Source organism: Salmo salar, chromosome 02 (genome assembly GCF_965601325.2).
Source record: "Salmo salar chromosome 02, fSalSal1, whole genome shotgun sequence".
Taxonomy (NCBI): domain Eukaryota; kingdom Metazoa; phylum Chordata; class Actinopteri; order Salmoniformes; family Salmonidae; genus Salmo; species Salmo salar.
Window position 1 is genome coordinate 77,550,001 of NC_138292.1, and position 22,367 is coordinate 77,572,367.

At 47.1% G+C, this 22,367-nt stretch overlaps 1 protein-coding gene across 2 annotated transcripts in view; it reads right to left on the reverse strand.

Moving 5' to 3' along the window:
* LOC106592921 (calmodulin-regulated spectrin-associated protein 3) overlaps positions 1 to 21,016 on the reverse strand; it is a 26,644-nt gene extending 5,628 nt beyond the window's left edge. Inside the window, exons 1-13 of one of the 2 annotated variants that reach the window (XM_045710036.2) lie at positions 20,718 to 21,016; positions 15,086 to 15,354; positions 14,806 to 14,946; positions 10,335 to 10,412; positions 9,946 to 9,978; positions 8,568 to 8,618; positions 6,708 to 6,846; positions 5,798 to 5,937; positions 2,581 to 2,674; positions 2,226 to 2,277; positions 1,834 to 1,895; positions 1,545 to 1,575; positions 1 to 1,247 (exon numbers count right to left, since the gene is read on the reverse strand). The exon at positions 1 to 1,247 is cut by the window's left edge and continues 1,190 nt beyond it. In XM_045710036.2, coding sequence (XP_045565992.2) covers positions 1 to 1,247; positions 1,545 to 1,575; positions 1,834 to 1,895; positions 2,226 to 2,277; positions 2,581 to 2,674; positions 5,798 to 5,937; positions 6,708 to 6,846; positions 8,568 to 8,618; positions 9,946 to 9,978; positions 10,335 to 10,412; positions 14,806 to 14,946; positions 15,086 to 15,354; positions 20,718 to 20,850 — 2,470 coding nt within the window. In that variant the 5' untranslated portion in view covers positions 20,851 to 21,016. The remainder of the gene's footprint in view (positions 1,248 to 1,544; positions 1,576 to 1,833; positions 1,896 to 2,225; positions 2,278 to 2,580; positions 2,675 to 5,797; positions 5,938 to 6,707; positions 6,847 to 8,567; positions 8,619 to 9,945; positions 9,979 to 10,334; positions 10,413 to 14,805; positions 14,947 to 15,085; positions 15,355 to 20,717) is intronic. The other variant, XM_045710039.2, reaches the window with a different exon arrangement.
* Between the last annotated feature and the right edge of the window lie 1,351 nt (positions 21,017 to 22,367).

The following is a 22,367-nucleotide window of genomic DNA, read 5'->3' on the forward strand; positions in this document are numbered from 1 at the left end:
CCATGGAAAACGTCACCTGCTTCTCCAATCGCGCCTGCGGGCGGGAGTTCCCTTCGTCTGCCTTATCTTTCTTCTTCCCTTTCTCCTCTTCCACTTCTCTCTCCTCCTTCTCCTCCTCCTCTTTCAGCTGCTCCTCCATGCGGCTGAGACGCTCCTCCAGAGATATAGGCTCCTCTCCTCCCTCTCCTCTCTTCAGCTGTAGGAAGGCAGTCTTGCCCAGCCTCTGTCTGTGTCTGGTGAATATGGCCTCTATGCGTCTCTTCTGGGCCTCGATGGCTCTGCGTTTCTCCTCCAGGCGGGCCCCCAGCTCCCAGGCCTCTGTACCCGGCTCAGGGTGCTTCCCTCCTGGGCTGGGGGTGGTGTGGGTGGGGGTATGGAGGGTGGGGGTGGGGGTATGGAGGGTGGGGGTGGTGGGGGTCGGGGTGCTGGCTGACTCCTCTCCCGGTGCGGCCGGCTGTCTCCTTCTGTCCCGCCGCTCCGCGAAGCTCGTCATCTGCGGGCTGCCGCTACTGTCACCGGTGTTGCTGATGCTGCCGTTGCCGTGACGACCGTGGCCAGGGCGGACGTTGCCGGGGGCGTTTCTAGGAAGGTCGTCGGAAGCTTCCGATGAGTCCACACTTCCGTCGCGGAGGACCGAGTCATCGTCCCGCGAGCCATCCGATGTCCGTCTCCCCTTCTCCCCCCTCTCCCTGCCTCCCACTCTCCGCTTCTCTCCTCCGCCCCCCTCCCCTCCTATTGGCCGGTAGAGCATTCCGGAGCGGCAGGGGGCGGAGCTGCTGAGCTGGGTCAGGTTGTCTTCAGGAGAATGAAGGAAGAAACCTGCAGGAGCTCCTTCTGGACACAAGCGTGGCTCTGGCCTTCCTCTTCCTCCTCCTCCTCCTCTCTCTCCTCCTTTATCTCCTTTCTCTCCTCCTTTCCCTCCTCCACCTCTTTCTCCTCCTCCTCCAGGAGTGTGGATGATCTTGACGGTCGGCAGCTCCCCTAGGGCCGGTGTGTGTGAGTGTGTGTGCGGGCCCCAGGAGGAGCGTTGAGGGACAGAGGCGCTGACCAGGTGACTGAGGTCCTCGGGGGGGCAGTAGGGGACCCGTGTCATCCCCGATGACATCATGCTCGATGAAGTCATCATGGCGGGCACGCCGGCGGTCAGGCTGTTGGTGCTGGCAGAATGCACGGGGTTGCCCATGACAACGTCCACGTCACTGTCTAGACCGAATGGAATACTGAAGGTCACAGCCGAGAGAGGACGACTGGAGAGAGAGGGGGAGAGAGTTAGAGAGAGAGAGATGGAGAGGGAGAGAGGGAGGAAGAGAGAGAGAGAGAGAGATGGAGAGGGAGAGAGAGAGAGATGGAGAGAGGGGGAGAGAGTGAGAGAGAGAGAGAGAGAGAGAGAGAGAGAGAGAGAAAGATGGAGAGAGGGGGGAAGAGAGAGAGAGACAGAGAGTGAGAGAAAGAGGGAGGAAGAGAGAGAGAGAGGTTCAATCAACTGGGAGGATGGTCCTAAATATATATTTCCACAGGCTGAAACAGTCAGCCACCCTACTCACCAGATCTGTTTCTTGGTCCACATGTTCCCTTCTAAATGTGAAAGAAAGGGAGATGTAGTCAGGAAGACATCTCCAACACTTAGACTTCTCTCAATTGCATATTCCTCGTCTTCTCAAAACCCATTGGATGAGAAAGCCAGGGGTCCCTCCCCTCTGACCTTTACCCTCCAATGGGTTTTGAGAAGTAGACGAGGGGAGAGGACAACGAGGAGTATGCAATTGAGGAAAAGCCCACAGACGCAGAAAGGCAGCTTTAAACTACATTACCCAGAATCCTCATCTCTCTTACCAGGTGACGCAGGAGAGGATATGGGGACAAAGGGCTGTTTGAAGATATAGGAGGGAGAGCCACTGGAACAGAAAACACATTATTATTCATCTGTAATATACGACACGTCTTATTCTGCCATAGATACAATAAACAGGCCATGTGGATGTGTTTCTGTTTGGTTTCTCACTGCTCTTTGGGGTCTAGACCCATAACATATCATGACAAAGACTCCTGAAAACTTCCCATTTTAGAGACGCCAATGAGATTCAGTATATAACACAGACTCATAGTAATGGATGTGAAAGAACATGGAAATGCATTGCACTTGATCGATTGCTGTAGTTTCCCGGTTGCTATGCACTGTCAAACAATAACTATATGTAGAATGAATATGTGTGTCCTGATTTTACCTGTTGCTGTTCCCACTGACAGGACTGGTGCAGTCTAACAACCCCGAGGCATCTGGCACACAGAGAAACCTATTCATGTTATCAACCATAACACCAAATAAACAGGTTATACAGCAGTCGAATCTCTCTCTCTCTCTCTCTCTCTCTCTCTTTCTCTCTCTATCCACTATCTTTCTCTCTCTCACACACACCACACACACACACACACACACACACACACACACACACACACACACACACACACACACACACACACACACACACACACACACACACACACACACACACACACACACACACACACACACACACACACACACACACACACACACACACACACACAGACCTCCCCTACCTGTCAGGTCTAGAGGTAGTAATGGCTTGACAAATTCAGGTTTATGCACCTCGAACCATCCTAGCAGCTCTGCTATGAAACTCATGATATTCACCTGAAGGAGAACAGGGGAATGAACACCTGTAACTTTTAATAAAAAATGTATACGTTTTTAATTGAACCCTTTTTTACAGTAATAATCCAGTAACGACATTCTAGCTGACCAGCTGTCGTTTACAGACGGGGAAGTGGTAGGTTAAAGTAGAGTTACAGATGTAGGATCTTCATTTGATCACTCTTTTTGTTTTTTATTTTTATTTCACCTTAATTTAACCAGGTAGGCCAGTTCTCATTTACAACTGCGACATGGCCAAGATAAAGCAAAGCAGTGCGACACAAACAACAACACAGAGTTACACATGGAATAAACAAACGTACAGTCAATAACACAATATAAATAAAAGTCTATATAGAGTATATGCAAATAGCGTGAGGAGGTATGGCAATAAATAGGCCATAGTAGCGAAGTAATTATAATTTAGCAAATTAACACTGGAGTGATAGATGAGCAGATGATGATGTGGAAGTAGAAATACTGGTGTGCAAAAGAGCAAAAAAGTCAATTAAAAACAACATGGGGATGAGGTAGGTAGATTGGATGGGATATTTACAGTTTGGCGGTATGAGTGAAGGAGGTTTTGTTGCGAAACAGGAAGCTGATTCTAGATTTAATTTTGGATTGGAGATGTTTAATACGAGTCTGGAAGGAGAGTTTACAGTCTAGCCAGACACCTAGGTGTTTGTAGTTGTCCACATATTCTAAGTCAGAACCGTCTAGAGTAGTGATGCTAGTCGGACGGGCGGGTGCGGGCAGCGATCGGTTGAAAAGCATGCATTTAGTTTTACTAGCGTTTAAGAGCAGCTGGAGGCCACGGAAGGAGAGTTGTATGGCATTGAAGCTCGTTTGGAGGTTAGTTAACACAGTGTCCAAAGAAGGGCCAGATGTATACAGAATGGTGTCATCCGCGTAGAGGTGGATCAGGGAATCACCCGCAGCAGGAGCGATATCGTTGATATATACAGAGAAAAGAGTCGGCCCGAGAATTGAACCTTGTGGTACCCCCATAGACTGCCAGAGACCCGGACAACAGGCCCTCAGATTTGACACACTGAACTCTATCTGAGAAGTAGTTGGTGAACCAGGCGAGGCAGTCATTTGAGAAACCAAGGCTGTTGAGTCTGCCGATAAGAATACAGTGATTGACAGAGTCGAAAGCCTTGGCTAGGTCGATGAAGACGGCTGCTAAGTACTGTCTTTTATCAATGGTGGTTATGATATCGTTTAGTACCATGAGCGTGGCTGAGATGCACCCGTGACCAGCTCGGAAACCGGATTGTACAGCAGAGAAGGTACGTTGGGATTCGAAATGGTCAGTGATCTGTTTGTTAACTTGGCTTTTGAAGACTTTAGAAAGGCAGGGCAGGATGGATATAGGTCTGTAACAGTTTGGGTCTAGAGTGTCACCCCCTTTGAAGAGGGGGATGACCGCGGAAGCTTTCCAATCTTTAGGGATCTCGGACGATACGAAAGAGAGTTTGAACAGACTGGTAATAGGGGTTTCAACAATGGCGGTGGATAATTTTAGAAAGAGAGGGTCCAGATTGTCTAGCCCAGCTGATTTGTATGGGTCCAGGTTTTGCAGCTCTTTCAGAACATCTGCTATCTGGATTTGGGTGAAGGAGAAGCTGGAGAGACTTGGGCAAGTAGCTGCGGGGGGTGCGGAGCTGTTGGCCGGGGTTGGGGTAGCCAGGAGGAAGGCATGGCCAGCCGTAGAGAAATGCTTATTGAAATTCTCAATTATCGTGGATTTATCGGTGGTGACAGTGTTCCTAGCCTCAGTGCAGTGGGCAGCTGGGAGGAAGTGCTCTTATTCTCCATGGACTTTACAGTGTCCCAAAACTTTTTGGAGTTAGAGCTACAGGATGCAAATTTCTGTTTGAAAAAGCTAGCCTTTGCTTTCCTAACTGACTGCGTGTATTGGTTCCTGACTTCCCTGAACAGTTGCATATCGCGGGGACTATTCGATGCTATTGCAGTCCGCCACAGGATGTTTTTGTGCTGGTCAAGGGCAGTCAGGTCTGCAATGAACCAAGGGCTATATCTGTTCTTAGTTCTACATTTTTTGAAAGGGGCATGCTTATTTAAGATGGTGAGGAAATTACTTTTAAAGAACGACCAGGCATCCTCAACTGACGGGATGAGGTCAATGTCATTCCAGGATACCCGGGCCAGGTCGATTAGAAAGGCCTGTTCGCTGAAGTGTTTTAGGGAGCGTTTGACAGTGATGAGGGGTGGTCGTTTGACCACGGACCCATAGTGGATGCAGGCAATGAGGCAGTGATCTCTGAGATCCTGATTGAAAACAGCAGAGGTGTATCTGGAGGGCAAGTTGGTCAGGATAATATCTATGAGGTTGCCCATGTTTACGGATTTTGGGTTGTACCTGGTGGGTTCCTTGATAATTTGTGTGAGATTGAGGGCATCTAGCTTAGATTGTAGGACTGCCGGGGTGTTAAGCATATCCCAGTTTAGGTCACCTAGCAGCACGAGCTCTGAAGATAGATGGGGGCAATCAATTCACATATGGTGTCCAGGGCACAGCTGGGAGCTGAGGGGGGTCTATAACAGGCGGCAACAGTGAAATACTTTTTCTGGAGAGATTCATTTTTTAAATTAGAACCTCGAACTGTTGATGAGAATTTGTAGGGTATTCAAGGTTTAAAAAGGCTTCTAAAGTTTGTAATGTCCGCTTAAAAATGTCAGACTTGATTTTCCCTAATGAAAAATGTATCAACCCCTACAAAAAATGTCCATTATATTATAATCCACATAATAATCCACATTCTCCTATTGCTGCAGGATTATTTTCCTGCTGTAGCAAAGTGGCTCAAATTAAGATCCTACATCTGTATGTTCCTACATCTGTAAGTCTATGTTCTGGACAGAGACAGCTCTATAGAGTTGTACGTACGTGTAGTGTTGTGGAGAGATCTTATACATTGACAGAGTTGCACGTACGTGTAGTGTTGTGGAGAGATCTTATACATTGACATTGACAGAGTTGTACGTACGTGTAGTGTTGTGGAGAGATCTTATACATTGACATTGACAGAGTTGTACGTACGTGTAGTGTTGTGGAGAGATCTTATACATTGACATTGACAGAGTTGCACGTACGTGTAGTGTGGGCGGGGCGTAGAGCAGGTCCTCCAGCTCCAGGTGACAGCACCTCTGTAGACTGGTCTCACTGATCTCTCTGATCAGCTGCAGGTTATACAGACTGTCTGCTACAGACATGGTGTCCTTCAGACATACATCTAGAGGAGAGGGGGGGAGGAGGAGGAGGAGGAGGAAGAGGGGGAGGGGAAGGAAGAGAGGGGGAAGGAGAGGAAGGAGGAGGGGGAGGAGGAGGAGAGAGGGAGGGGAGGAGGAGGGAGGAGGAGAGGGGGAGGAAGAGGGTGGATAGGACGGAGGAGGGTGAAGGGGGAGGAGAGAGGAGAGGAGGGAGGAGGGAGAGGAGGAGGGGAAGGAAGAGAGGGGGAAGGAGAGGAAGGAGGAGGGGGGAGGAAGGGGGGAGGAAGAGAGGGGGAGGGGGAGGAAGGAGGAAGGAGGAGGGGGGAGGAAGGAGGAGAGAGGGAGGGAGGGGGAGGAGGAGGGAGGAGGAGAGGGGGAGGAAGAGTGGGGGAGGGAGAGGAGGAGGGTGAAGGGGGAGGAGGGGGTGAAGGGGGAGGAGAGAGGAGAGGAGGGAGGAGGGAGGAAGGGAGAGGGGTGAAGGGGGAGGAAGGGAGAGGGGTGAAGGGGGAGGAAGAGAGGGGGAGGGAGTGGAAGGAGGAGGGTGAAGGGGTAGGAGGAGGGAGAAGGAGAGGGAGAGGAGGAGGGAGGAGGAGAGGGAGAGGAGGGAGGAGAGAGGAGAGGAGGGAGGAGAGAGGAGAGGAGGGAGGAAGGGAGAGGGGTAGATATCAGAGATATCTGTGTGTGTGTGTGTGTGTGTGTGTGTGTGTGTGTGTGTGTGTGTGTGTGTGTGTGTGCGCGTGCGTGCGTGCGTGCGTGTGTGCGTGCGTGCGTGCGTGTGTGTGTGTGTGTGTACCCTCCAGTGGCAGCAGGTTAGGACAGTAGTAGTGCAGAACAGCAGCTATAGCACAGCCATTAGACAGATCCCTTACACCAGACACCAGAGGAAAAGTAGGAGTCTGCTTTGACAGAACCTTATCCTTCCTATAACGGATCTGACAGAGAGGGAGGGAGGGAGGGAGGGAGGGAGGGACAGAGACATGAGAGAGAGAAGGAGAGAGAGAAAAAAACAACAGTTAACCTATTGTTGAATTAGTTATTGAGACCAAAAGGCCCAGAATTACCCCACAATACAGATGACTTTGCCACGACGTTTTGAGAAATGATCAAGACATGTCATAACCTCCACAGCCAGCCAATAATCCACCAACACAGCAGAGAAAAGAAATCTGACAAACCAAGCACAAGACTTACCGCAGCACAATACTTTGCTGAGCACACACACACACAAGCGCACACGCTGAGCAGAGTTATGGCTCACATGTCAAACGATACATTGTAGTGAAAAGAGGGATGGGAGACAGAGAGGAAGTGCAGAAAAGAGTTGTGATGAAGCAGTGTGAGCTGAGACTATAGCGCTCTCTGGTGGACATGCAGTGGAACAACAGGCAGTACAACCACAAGGCACTTGAGTGACTGAACCACTAAGGAGAAAGAAGAAATCAAGTGAGACCAGAAAAAGACAAGCTCCTTCCTCTAGAGAACTGTGTTAGCAGACTGAAAAACAACAAGCTCCTTCCTCTAGAGAACTGTGTTAGCAGACTGAAAAACAACAAGCTCCTTCCACTAGAGAACTGTGTTAGCAGACTGAAAAACGACAAGCTCCTTCCTCTAGAGAACTGTGTTAGCAGACTGAAAAACGACAAGCTCCTTCCTCTAGAGAACTGTGTTAGCAGACTGAAAAACGACAAGCTCCTTCCTCTAGAGAACTGTGTTAGCAGACTGAAAAACGACAAGCTCCTTCCTCTAGAGAACTGTGTTAGCAGACTGAAAAACGACAAGCTCCTTCCTCTAGAGAACTGTGTTAGCAGACTGAAAAACGACAAGCTCCTTCCTCTAGAGAACTGTGTTAGCAGACTGAAAAACAACAAGCTCCTTCCTCTAGAGAACTGTGTTAGCAGACTGAAAAACAACAAGCTCCTTCCTCTAGAGAACTGTGTTAGCAGACTGAAAAACAACAAGCTCCTTCCTCTAGAGAACTGTGTTAGCAGACTGAAAAACGACAAGCTCCTTCCTCTAGAGAACTGTGTTAGCAGACTGAAAAACGACAAGCTCCTTCCTCTAGAGAACTGTGTTAGCAGACTGAAAAGAACTGGATAGTTGAGACACAGCAATATGGTGGAGCCACAAGTGTACAAGTGTGGAAGTGTACATCAAGACCAGATAGAGGGTAACCGATCAAATCAGCCCCAATGTGTCATTCCGACCAGAATGTGAATCAACAAGAAATGTTGATAAAACATACATGTATAAAATAAAATCATAAATAACAGTGAATAAATAATATATAGTGTTTCCATCCCCAGACAGCAGGGTTGGAATGTCTGTCTGTCCGTCTGTCCGTCTGTCTGTCTGTCTGTCTGTCTGTCTGTCTGTCTGTCTGTCTGTCTGTCTGTCTGTCTGTCTGTCTGTCTGTCTGTCTGTCTGTCTGTCTGTCTGCTGGCTGGCTGGCTGTCTGGCTGGCTGGCTGGCTGGCTGGCTGGCTGGCTGTCTGTTAGTTAGCTGAGAGAGAGAGAGTAGCTGCAGGGTTGGAGTGTCTTTCTGTCTGTATGGCTGCCTGTCTGTTAGCTGAGAGAGACGAGGAAGAGGAGGAGGAGGAGGAGGAGGAGGAGGAGGAGGAGGAGGAGAGGAAAGGGAAGAGTGGCGTATACGTTACCACTGGAGGTTTATTCCCAGACTCCTCCTTCAAACAAAAAGCGATGGCATGCTGGATGAGGATGGCAGAGAGAAGGACAAGCGTAAACACCCACAGGTCGCCATGGGAACTGCCATACACAGTCACGTGACGAGGGGGAGGCGGGGGACAGGGGGGTTGAGGGGGAGGCGGGGGACAGGGGGGTTGAGGGGGGGGCAGAGATACATTAAGGTAAGAACCCCCTTCTCATCTCCCCACGATGCACAGGAAAGAAGTTTCCCCTAGGTACAGATCTAAGATCAGTTTCCCCTCCCCCAATCCTTAATCATTAGTGGGGAAAATGCACAAACTGACCAAAGATCAGGCCGGAACTTCCCCCTACTCTAGCCCCATCACCCCCTCTACCATCTAAACTGAGTGTAAAAAACATTAAGAACACCTTCCTACATTACATTTGTTGCACCCCATTTTGTCTCAATTCGTCAGGGAATGGACTCAAGGTGTAGAAAGTGTTCCACAGGGATTCTGGCCCATGTTGGCTCTAATGCTTCCCACAGTTGTGTCAAGTTGGCTGGATGTCCTTTGGGTGGTGGACCATTCTTGATACACAGGGGAAACTGTTAAGTGTGAAAAACACAGCAGTGTTGCAGTTCTTGACACAAACCCTGTGACCCTGGAACCTACTACCATACCCTGTTCAAAGGCACTTAAATCTTTTGTCTTGTCCATTCACCCTCTGAATGGCACACATACACAATCCATGTCTCAATTGCCTCAAGGCTTAGAAATCCTCCCCTTCATCTACACTGACTGAAGTGGATTTAACAAGTGACATCAATAAGGGATCATAGCTTTCACCTGGATTTACCTGGTCAGTCTATGTCATTGAAAGAGCAGATGTTCCTAATGTTTTGTCCACTCAGTGTAGAGGTAGATGATGAGAGGTGAGTTGTCCTTAACCACAGGATCAGGGGCTGTAGTCATAAAGCCTCTCAGAGTGCTGATCTAGGATCAGTCCCCTCCCTCCTTTTATTCCTTAATATTTAAGAAGCCAAACTGATCCTAGATCAGCACTCCTACTCTGAGACGCTTCATGAATACGGACCCTCTGTCAGTGACTATAACCTCAGAGGTTCAAAGTTCATAAGGTCAGGGTCATGTATATAGTGTCACATTAGCAGGGAGAGAGAAAGAGGGAGAGAGAAAGAGGGAAAGAGAGAGAGAAAAGAGGAGAAAGAGAAAAGAGGGGGTGGTTTGATATAAAGTATCTAGCATTTCGAAAGAGAAACATTATATACAATGAGGCCGACATATCATGAGAGCGAGAGAGGAGAGAGAGAGAGAGAGAGAGAGAGAGAGACAGAGAGAGACAGAGAGAGATAAAAAGGAGAACACTTACTGGGACCAGTTTCCAGTACCAGCGGGTGGGACACTGCCATATAGAAGCGAGGGATGTGAGAGAGGAGGAGAGAGAGAGAGAGAAGAGAGATAGATAAAAGAGAAAGCAGTAGAAGTGATAGAAACTTTAGGGACACAGCAGTTTAGTCTTTAGTAGCAGTCTTATTTTGATGTTTAGAAATGCTTGCAGGTGTGTGGTGTGTGTGTGTGTGTGTGTGTGTGTGTGGTGTGTGTGTGTGTGTGTGTGTGTGTGTGTGTGTGTGTGTGTGTGTGTGTGTGTGTGTGTGTGTGTGTGTTTATGTATGTGTGTGTGTGTTTATGTATGTGTGTTTATGTATGTGTGTATGCGTGTGTGTGTTTATGTATGTGTGTATGTGTGTGTGTACTAACTGTTGGTTGAACAGGCTGTGGGTCTGTGCAGGATGGGACCTCCTCATCCTCAGTGCTCTCTCTCAACTTCTGATTCAACTGCAGAGAGAGACAGACAGTTAGAGACAATCACATGTCAACAGTACCATGGTCCTAATCTAGAATGACCAGGTCGTGTTCTAGAATGACCTGGTTGTGATCTAGAACGTTCTGGTTGTGTTCTGGTCGTGTTCGAGAATGACCTGGTCGTGTTCTAGGGTTCTATAAAGACCTATTGATGTTCTAAAAGGACCTGTTTCTGATCTAGAATGTTCTGGTTGTTCTTCCGGTCATGTTCTAGAATGAGCTGTAGGGCTGGGCGATAAATCAATATCAATAAATATCGAGGTGGGGCCTCCTGGGTGGCGCAGTGGTCTAAGGCACTGCATCGCAGTGCTAGCTGTGCTACCAGAGATTCTGGGTTCGAGCCCAGGCTGTCGCAGCCGGCCGTGACCGGGAGGCCCATGGGGCGACGCACAATTGGCCCAGCATCGTCCAGGTTAGGGAGGGTTTGGCTGGCAGGGATATCCTTGTCTCATCGCGCACTAGCGACTCCTGTGGCGGGCCGGGTGCAGTGCACGCTGACACGGTAGCAAGGTGTACGGTGTTTCCTCCGACACATTGGTGCGGCTGGCTTCCGGGTTGGATGTGCATTGTGTCAAGAAGCAGTGTGGCTAGGTTGGGTTGTGTTTCGGAGGACGCATGGCTCTCGACCTTCGCCTCTCCCGAGTCCGTGCGGGAGTTGCAGTGATGAGACAAGACTGTAACTACTACCAATTGGATACCACGAAATAGAGGTAAAAATATATATATATCGAAGTAATTACTTCCCTCAATAACGATACAAAAACGTTTAGATTAATTTTCGATAACGATATACAATATATAGAATAATTAGGTACAGCAGTCCATTTCACCTCTGTGACGCAGCAGGAACGTGCAGAGAAGTGACAATAAACACGTGGAGAGGTATACGCCCACTAAAAACCACTTTGCACCTCGAGTGATGGAGTAAACCACTATTAACCACGAACAATGAGTGATGTAGGCAAAAACAGTGGCAGTAATAGCCATGGAGAAGGAGCAAGAGCAGATTCAGCTGCTTCAGTTATTTGGAAGTGGTTTGGCTTTTTGAAGTCCGACAAAGAGCAGAGCAATGTTCGGTGCAAATTGTGCCGTAGACAGGTGGCTACCAAGTCTGGTAATACGACAAACCTTTTTCCCCATCTGAAACAAAATCACTCTTAGGAACATGCAGAAAGTTTGAGTTTGCGCCACGGTATTGATAAACGCCCCTCAAGCACCAGCCAATCTAGGGATGTTCACCCGAAGAAGTCAACACTGATAGCGTTTATGCCCTACGAGCAAACATCGAAAAGACACAAAGACATCACAAATGCTATTATGCATTGCATTGCTAAGGACATGCTACCAATTAGCACAGTCGAAAAGGAAGGTTTCAATAGGCTTTTCAATTTAATTGACCTCAGGTACGTGCTCCCTGGCCGCAAACATTTCTCTCACACTGTCACGTCCTGACCAATATAAGTTGTTATTTTCTATGGTAGAGTGGTCAGGGTGTGACAGGGGGTGTTTTTGTGTTTGTTCTATGTTCTCTATTTCTATGTTTGAGTTTCTAGTTTATCTATTTCTATGTTGAGGTTTATTGGGTTGACCTTCAATTGGAGGCAGCTGTTCCTCGTTGCCTCTAATTGAAGGTCATATTTAGTAGGGGTGTTTTTTTCCCCCTGTTTGTGGGTAGTTGTTTTCTGTTTTGTTCCTTGTACCTGACAGAACTGTTGACGGTCGCTTTTTTGTGTTGTTTTTGGATATAGTGTTTCATTAAAGTAAAATATGAGCACTTCACACGCCGCGCCTTGGTCCCCTTTGTACGACCCGCGTTACACACACCGCACTGCCTAAACACTACGCCGAGTGTAGGGAAAAAGTTGAAGAACAGTTCAAGACAGATTTGACGTATTTTGCTACTAATACCGATCTGTGGTCTAGTCACACGTCAGAGCCTTACATTAGCCTCACGATCCACTATATTGACAAAGACTGGAATCTTTTAAATAAATGCCTCAAACATCATACTTTCCCGACGACCACACGGGTGAAGCTATAGCAGAGGGGCTCATTGACGCTCTTGCCTCCTGGGGACTCAGTCAAGACAGACAGGTCTGCATTACAACGGATTGTGGTGCGAACGTGGTGAAGGCCGCTCAAATCAACAAACGGACCCGACTGCAATGTTTTGGACATCGTCTGCACTTGGCCATTGGTAAGTAACCTTGTCAATTGTGTATATGGAAGTGATTGGTTAGATGAAACTAAATGTGCATTTTTTTCATCAACTGATTAAGTTAAATATTACATTTGTACATAACTAAAGGGATTATTGTGATTTTAACATTTGATTAAAATCTCGATTTCTCTTAGAGAGAGTGGGTAGAGACAAACGGGTGGATCAAGCAATTGGACTGTGTAAGAAAGTGGTGGGTGCCTTTTCCTATTGGTGGAAAAAGAAGAGAGACCTGACAGTTGTTCAAAACAAACACAACCTACCCCAGCACAGCTACCAGCTGGGGATCACGTCAAAAGATGGTGCAAAGAGTACCGGAGCAGGAGAAAGCCATTTCACAGGTCTTGTCCAGAGACAAGAAGACCCGGCACTTTGCTCCCACCTGTACAGATATAGATGTTCTTGAGTCCATCAACCAGGCATTGACCCCACTCCTAGAATTCACAGATGCTCTGTCTGGTGAGTCTTATGTCACTGTGTCTTACCTGAAGCCAGTACTACACCTGTTCAATACAGAGGTCATGAAACCTGATGGTGAAACAGAGCTCAACCAAACCATCAAAACGGTAGTCATGGACTATCTGAATGAGAAATATGATGACCTTGCCACAGATGACCTCCTGGACATAGCCTCGTTGGTCGACCCTCGGTTTAAAACGCATTACATCAAAGAGGAGAAGGTGGGCCACGTAAAAGCAAGAGTTGTCTCAGAGATGGTGAATGAGGGAGATGAAAACCCAGGCCCAGCACAGGGAGACGTTGTTGCTACTTCACCACAACTGACAGCTAAAAAGAGAAAGTCACTGGGCCGTTTTTTCAAGAAGCCATGCTCCACCACCACAGGTCTTACTGAAATCCAGCTGGTAGACAAGGAACTCAGCTGCTACCTTCAGTCTCCTGATGCCGACAGTGAAACCAAATCCACTGGACTGGTGGAAGATCCACCCCCCAAAACACTTTCCCAAAGTCAGCTATCTGGCAAAGCGCTACCTGTGCATTCCTGTGACCAGCTCCCCCTCAGAGCGTGTTATTAGCACAGGTTGCAGCGTAGTGACCTGCCATAGGGTAGCTTTAAAGCCAGAGACCGTAGACAGACTTGGCTTTCTTGCTTGTAACTTGTAAGACAACAACTACCCCATCTTCAACTGTGATGTGCCATTAGGCTAACAGTTATAAACAACTACCCCAGCTTCAACTGTGATGTACCATTAGGCTAACAGTTATAAACAACTACCCCAGCTTCAACTGTGATGTACCATTAGGCTAACAGTTCTAAACAACTACCCCAGCTTCAACGGTGATGTACCATTAGGCTAACAGTTCTAAACAACTACCCCAGCTTCAACGGTGATGTACCATTAGGCTAACAGTTCTAAACAACTACCCCAGCTTCAACTGTGATGTACCATTAGGCTAACAGTTATAAACAACTACCCCAGCTTCAACTGTGATGTACCATTAGGCTAACAGTTATAAACAACTACCCCAGCTTCAACTGTGATGTACCATTAGGCTAACAGTTATAAACAACTACCCCAGCTTCAACTGTGATGTACCATTAGGCTAACAGTTATAATGTATATTGACTTGCACTACTTGTTTATTTATTTTTGTATTTCTTGCTCATGACATGTAAGGGTTTACAGCTTTAAAAAAAAGTGGAGTTAAAATGTTATTTGTGAGTTCTACTTCTGACAATAAATAAGACACATTAAAATATTTGGTTTGTTCAGGCAGGCTTGAGTCTGAAGCAGATATGCACCTTTTAAACATTATTTGATTAATATCGTGATAATTATCGTTATCGAATGAAAAAAAAATATATTGTGATAATTTATTTGCCATATCGCTCAGCCCTAATGACCTGGTTGTGTTCTAGAATGACCTGGTTGTGTTCTAGAATGACCTGGTTGTGTTCTAGAATGACCTGGTTGTGTTCTAGAATGACCTGGTTGTGTTCTAGAATGACCTGGTTGTGTTCTAGAATGACCTGGTTGTGTTCTAGAATGACCTGGTTGTGTTCTAGAATTACCTGGTTGTGTTCTAGAATGACCTGGTTGTGTTCTAGAATGACCTGGTTGTGTTCTAGAATGACCTGGTTGTGTTCTAGAATGACCTGGTCATCTTCTGGTCGTGTTCTGGTCTTACCCGGTTAACCCAGAAGAGGAGGGCATTCTCCCACGGAGCCCCGCCTCCCATTTTCTCCGCCTCTGCCGTCATCTTAACCTTGCCCACCGTCTCCATGGCAGCCAGTGACATCAGTGAGTCAATCAGGACCAGGTGGGCCCTCTAGACCAATCAGACAGAGAGAAGCAGACCATGAGCCAATCATGAGAGAGCAAAGGATCAATGATAGGAGTAACGTTAGGGTTACACACACACTGTAACACACACTGTAACACACACTGTAACACACACTGTAACACACCGTCTTGATGGGCGTGTGGCTGAGGTCTTCCTCTGTGATGGCCACATCCTGGTCCCTGGGCTCCAGGCCCCTCTTGGTGAGGAGCTGCAGCAGTGCGGAGTTGTCCCCTGGGGGCCCCTGAGTAGCGGGCTGGGAGACCCCGTGGAGCAGGGCCTGGGTCCTACAGTACAGCTCAGGGGACAGGAGTAGCTGGGAGACGGAGGGCTTGAGGTGCTCCTGCTCATACTTGTCTCTGTACAGAGGCTCTCGCAGCTCCACCGGGACATTCTCTATGGTGGAGGAGAGGGGTAAACAATGAGGAACCGTAGAACTACCTGAACATTCTCTACAAGGGGACAGAGGACAACCTATAGAGTTAGAACTGTAGAACTACCTGAACATTCTCTACAGGGAGACAGAGGACAACCTATAGAGTTATAACTGTAGAACTACCTGAACATTCTCTACAGGGAGACAGAGGACAACCTATAGAGTTATAACTGTAGAACTACCTGAACATTCTCTACAGGGAGACAGAGGACAACCTATAGAGTTATAACTGTAGAACTACCTGAACATTCTCTACAGGGAGACAGAGGACAACCTATAGAGTTATAACTGTAGAACTACCTGAACATTCTCTACAGGGAGACAGAGGACAACCTATAGAGTTAGAACTGTAGAACTACCTGAACATTCTCTACAGGGGTACAGAGGACAACCTATAGAGTTAGAACTGTAGGACTACCTGAACATTCTCTCTCTCCCCCCCTCTATCTCACTCTCTCCCACTCTCAATCAATTACTACAGAGAGAAAGAAAGGATGAAAGAGTGAATGTACAGACTCTCTCTCTCTTCATCTCTCTCTCTCTCTAGACATATCACACAGAGGACAGATATAATGTCATCATCTGCATGAACAACTCAACCAGGCGACTGTGTGTGTGTGTGTGTGTGTGTGTGTGTGTGTGTGTGTGTGTGTGTGTGTGTGTGTGTGTGTGTGTGTGTGTGTGTGTGTGTGTGTGTGTGTGGTGCCATGCCGCACTGCAACACACACATCCCTCGGCTGGGCTCAGGGACCAACATCCCCTTGCTCTGCTGTTCTAGGAGAGGGAAGGATGATCTGAGAGATTGGAGCAGCTCTCCCACTGGCAAGGAAGGAAGAAATATCTAACTCTGGACTGGACTACTCCCCTCCTCCTCCTCTCTCCTTTCTCCTCTCCTCCTCCTCTCCTCTTCTCCTTCCTCTATTGGAGTGGGCTCCAAGAAGAAAGAGAGAGGACAATAATTCCAGGTGGGCTGTTGATAGAGGGAGAAAGGGGAAGAAGGAGAGGGATCTGATCTAGGCTGCGTCTGATAGGACACATTATGTTTACAGCCATTGTTATCAGCAGGACTATGGTCCTTGACACACACACACACACACACACACACACACACACACACACACACACACATAGTCCATCTGTAAATTGCACACCCAATCTACCTACCTCATCCCCATACTGTTTTTATTTTATTTACTTTTCTGCTCTTTTGCACACCAGTATCTCTACATGCACATCATCATATGCTCATTTATCACTCAGTGTTAATCTGCTAAATTGTAATTATTCGCTCCTATGGCCTATTTATTGCCTACCTCCTCATGCCTTTTGCACACACTGTATATAGACTTACTTTTTTCTACTGTATCATTGACTTGTTTATTGTGTTATTGGCTTATTTATTGTTTATTCCATGTGTAACTCTGTGTTGTTGTCTGTGTCACACTGCTTTGCTTTATCTTCGCCAGGTCGCAGTTGTAAATGAGAACTTGTTCTCAACTTGCCTACCTGGTTAAATAAAGGTGAAATATATATTATTTTTTTTTAAACACACACACACAAACACACAAAACTGTACTAGGTTCAACTCTGTGTATTCAAGCTACAGAACACTGGGGATAAATGGAACGCTGGTTGCCATGGGAACGGCAGAAGAGGAGAAAGCCATTCCGTCTCAATCAAAAGGAATGACTGTGGCTCTGGACTGCTGAGCAGGGCCCAGCTAACCCAATTAGCATCATGCTAATCTAATCCAGTAGAAACAGGTTAAGAACGCTAAAACAGCAGAAACACACACAGGGCAGTGGAGGTTCAAAACAAACAGAGGCTTTGACTGAGACTGTATGGCAAGGAGGGTTGTATACAACATACACAGCTATGTAAGGACCAGTGGAGGCTGCTGAGGGGAGGACGGCTCATAATAATGGCTGGAACGGAGCAAATGGAATGGCAACAAACATCTGGAAACTGTGTTTGTTGTATTTGATACCATTCCACTGATTCTGCTCCAGTCATTACCATGAGCCCATCCTCCCCAAATAAGATACCACCAACCTCCTGTGGTAAAGACACACCACACACACACACACACACACACACACACACACACACACACACACACACACACACACACACACACACACACACACACACACACTGGAGCCTAAACTACACACAATGGAATGTGTTCATTAACACAGAAAGGGGAAGAAGGAGAGGGATCTGATCTAGGCTGCGTCTGATAGGACACATTATGTTTACAGCCATTGTTATCAGCAGGACTATGGTCCTTAACACACACACACACACACACACACACACACACACACACACACATACACACACACACACCACCTCACACACACAGACATCATGTCTGACACAGGATCCTCTATTGATCTCTTATAGATTTAGAAGTCACTTAACCTTGATGAAGACACTTACTTTAACAGTTTACACTATAATACCGATGTTACAGTGCAAGACAGAGTGCATCTGTGCAGTGAGTGTGCCAGATGTTGACGTTTGTTTTTCAACTTCCGCATTGGGCTGACTGAGATTTCTATCGGGAATAGGCTACTAACGTCAGGTAGCCTTCAACATACGTCAGGTAGCCTTCAACATACGTCAGGTAGCCTTCAACATACGTCAGGTAGCCTTCAACATACGTCAGGTAGCCTTCTACATACGTCAGGTAGCCTTCAACATACGTCAGGTAGCCTTCAACATACGTCAGGTAGCCTTCAACATACGTCAGGTAGCCTTCAACATACGTCAGGTAGCCTTCTACATACGTCAGGTAGCCTTCAACATACGTCAGGTAGCCTTCAACATACGTCAGGTAGCCTTCTACATACGTCAGGTAGCCTTCAACATACGTCAGGTAGCCTTCAACAAACGTCAGGTAGCCTTCAACATACGTCAGGTAGCCTTCAACAAACGTCAGGTAGCCTTCAACATACGTCAGGTAGCCTTCAACATACGGCAGGTAGCCTTCAACATACGGCAGGTAGCCTTCAACATACGGCAGGTAGCCTTCAACATACGGCAGGTAGCCTTCATCATACGGCAGGTAGCCTTCAACAAACGGCAGGTAGCCTTCAACATACGGCAGGTAGCCTTCAACATACGGCAGGTAGCCTTCAACACACGTCAGGTAGCCTTCAACACACGTCAGGTAGCCTTCAACACACGTCAGGTAGCCTTCAACACACGTCAGGTAGCCTTCAACACACGGCAGGTAGCCTTCTACATACGGCAGGTAGCCTTCTACATACGTCAGGTAGCCTTCAACATACGGCAGGTAGCCTTCAACATACGTCAGGTAGCCTTCAACATACGTCAGGTAGCCTTCAACACACGTCAGGTAGCCTTCAACACACGTCAGGTAGCCTTCAACACACGGCAGGTAGCCTTCTACATACGGCAGGTAGCCTTCTACATACGTCAGGTAGCCTTCAACATACGGCAGGTAGCCTTCAACATACGGCAGGTAGCCTTCAACATACGGCAGGTAGCCTTCAACATACGGCAGGTAGTCTTCTACATACGGGAATCGATACAGTTAAGAGGCTCAAACTCACGATAGACAGACAGGCTGCTATTGAACGCTCCCACAGGAATAAACTACACTTTCTCTATTTCCCTAATAACCAATCCTCAGTCCACTCTCCACCCCAAGACCTCAATACCACGTTCTGTAGCCACATGTAGATAGAATGCTCCCACTTTATTTGGATGGTCCCATATAGATGCTCTACAGACGGTCATACTATCAACACACTGTTGATAAGCAACTGCTTGTTAAGGTCACGGTTAGGTTTGGAAAAAGGGTTAGTGTTAGGGTAAGGGTTAAGGTTAGGGTTAAGGTTAGGGCTAGGGTTAGTAGATAGTTAGTTGAAATGTTGTTGACAGTTATTGAACATCTACAAACCATCTACAAACTATCCAAATAAAATGTTCCCGATAGAACTGCCATGAACAGAGCTGAGGTTATTACGACTCCCTGCCAAAATAAAGGTTAAATCAACTATAGGCCTACATGTTCTATATTCTATATGTTCCCGAATCTACATGTTCCATATTCTACATGTCCCATATTTTACATGCATTGTTTCTACATAGGCTATTTCTATCTGAACCTTCCAAGACGTTGCGTCCTACTGCGCGCTGCAGAGGACATTACAATTCTACAAAATGGACGTGTTAGCAGGCCTGTAGGTTGACAAAGGGAACCCCCAGGTGCAACTGCCAGGGAAATGTGTAGGCTACATAAAAACGATTAGGCGAGATTATATCCTTTCCTCGTCTCCTTTCCTTAATGGTAGGGGTACAATCGCTAATCTGATATAAATTGGCAGGTGAAAGCAACGTGGTCATAATCTATCCACTTCGCCTATCGGTGGTGGTGGAACCTTGTTCCTTTGTGGCAGCTGTATAGCTGACGTTTAACCACGGGCTATATGAGTGGCAGTGTCACCTTCACACGATTGTGTGAACCTATAATACAATCTATAACACACAAGCAATGCATGCGTATGGCTACGAGGAGGCTGGACCACGGTGATGTAGCCTATGCGTGTGCGCGTGTAACACTGACATACATATGGAAGGGATATCCATTTAGGCTACCACGCACACGGTGGCATAGGCCTACACTCATATTAGCCTGATATGTGGCGCGTGCAACACATTTAACTAGCAGATAGGCCTGTTGATCTTGGAGTGTAGGCCTATATTATCGTCCAATAGTATTACAGGCCGCGATATAAATAATAGATGAACTGACGATAGAACTATCCTCCTCCGCCCATACGTCTGTAGGCGAACAGCTGCCCCTTTGAATCAAGGCCTTCTCTTTCTTAACCATTCTGATTTCTGAACCTATAGAGTCACCTTATTTAAAATACAAAATAAAAAGATGAATGAACAGATACTCTGTAACATATGGCATTCAACGCGTTCACCTGTGAGAGTGAAATGGCCAGAGATGCAGTAGCTAACAGCCTGTGATGAAGAGGATAGAAGCATGGGTGTGAGCGTTTGAGATGCTTTGTGCGTGAGTCGCCTGTCACATCTAGCTGTAGTCTATAATCAGACACATCGTAGCCTTGACAACATAAACCTTTTTCGAATAAAATAGAATTATTCCATTATTATTAACAGTAAATATCCGTGATTGTGTCCAATAGACGCCCTGGGAAAAACATGAACCTCTGTGGCCTGTCAATTTCCCCGTTATAGCCTAGGGACACCGGCCAACTGCATCAATAACGGGAGAAACGTCAACCGGTAAATCGCCCATGATAAATAAAGCCCATCTTACCTGCGGATCCGTATGACTTCGCCAGTAGCCACCGGACGCTGGCGCACACCTTGGCTCGGTTGAAGTCGTACTGATCCAACGGTTTAATATCCGGTACCGTGGATGTTTTCCTCATCTCACCTGCATCCTCCATAGCCCCACCAGTCCACCCAGCCGCTCCGGGAAGGAAGGGAGGAGGGAGGAGGAGTGCACGCGATCTACAAAGAGGGGTGTTACCGCAGCAGCAGCAGCTGCCGGCGAAAGAAATACAAAATATATAACAGCGATTTAAATCCTAATTGTTGCTGTGTTGCGGCGCAGAATTACGGGACGCGTGCGAGACCGTCTATGTCACCACGGCCTGATAATTAAGGTGTTGTTCCTTATTGCCACTGCGAGCAATGCGCGGTCACTTGCTGCGTTGGCATCAGTGGGCTTGGGGATGATGGGTTGTAGTGGTATGCTGATCCACTTTTCAGGACATTATTTCCATTCTTTCTGCTCTGCGAAGCTGTTCCATCACAGAAGTCCCCATGCAGTAGGCTGCTGCACACGCATCCAGATGTAGGAGAGCCGCCACACATTCATTGACCTAGTTTTCAGGTGCTGCTGTAGCCAACGGTCCTGTATGGGGGGTGATAAGGGACATATATAAGTGTAACCTATGTGAAATGGCTAGTTAGTTAGCGGTGATGGCGCTAATAGCATTTCAATCAGTGACGTCACTCGCTCTAAGACTTGAAGTAGGGTTTCCCCTTGCGTTACAAGGGCCGCGGCTGGGTAACAATGCTTCGTGGGGTGTCAGTTGTTGATGTGTGCAAGGGTCCATGGTTCGAGCCCGGGTTGGGGCGAAGAGAGGGACGGAACCTACACTGTTACATAAGGCAACCGTACCACCTGACATGATACTAACGTCTGCATCGCGTGTTAATGAAAGTCATAATGTGCATAGTTTATATTTATATTAATTAAATCTCAACCATAAATGTTAGAAACGTAACTGCTATCCGTTTGTTCCCGTGCAAGCAGACATTCCGAGGTAGCCACCTTGAACTATAGTGTAGCCTACGGCTTGTGTATTTCCTGTTATCGCTAATGGCCTAGAAAAGATGATGCCCAATCTGTAGATATTCTGTCTTTCCCTCAACACCGCATGGCATAGTATGTTATCGTATCTCGCTGTATACAGATCTAAATGTTGTTGGCCAATCACAGACTGTGTTGTTACCAGTTCCACATCAGACAACCAATAAGAGTTGTGTCCACGGCTTTCAGAGGAGGTCATAGGTGCAATTCGGCTCTTTGGGATGTCCCTTCAGTCGAATAGAACAGTTCATAGACTTTCCCAGAGGATCCCTGCTATCCTTGGGATGTCCATACCTCTATCAAGTATAAATGTAAATTGGTTAAGTTTAGTGTTAGTTTAGGGTAAGGACATCCCAAGGAATCCGGATTGCAGTGACCATTCATAGAGTGAGAGACTGGCACGGTATTTGAGAGTTTGCGGCGACACAGACATTCATTTGTTTTGTTTTTTTACAAGTGGCAGAAGCGATTTTTGAGTGTCTGTCCCAGATAGTTTCCTTATTAGAGCGATGAAAATAATTACCAAGATGTACTAGATCCAATTGAGGAGTAAGTAGGTTATATTTAAATTGTGATATCATTAGG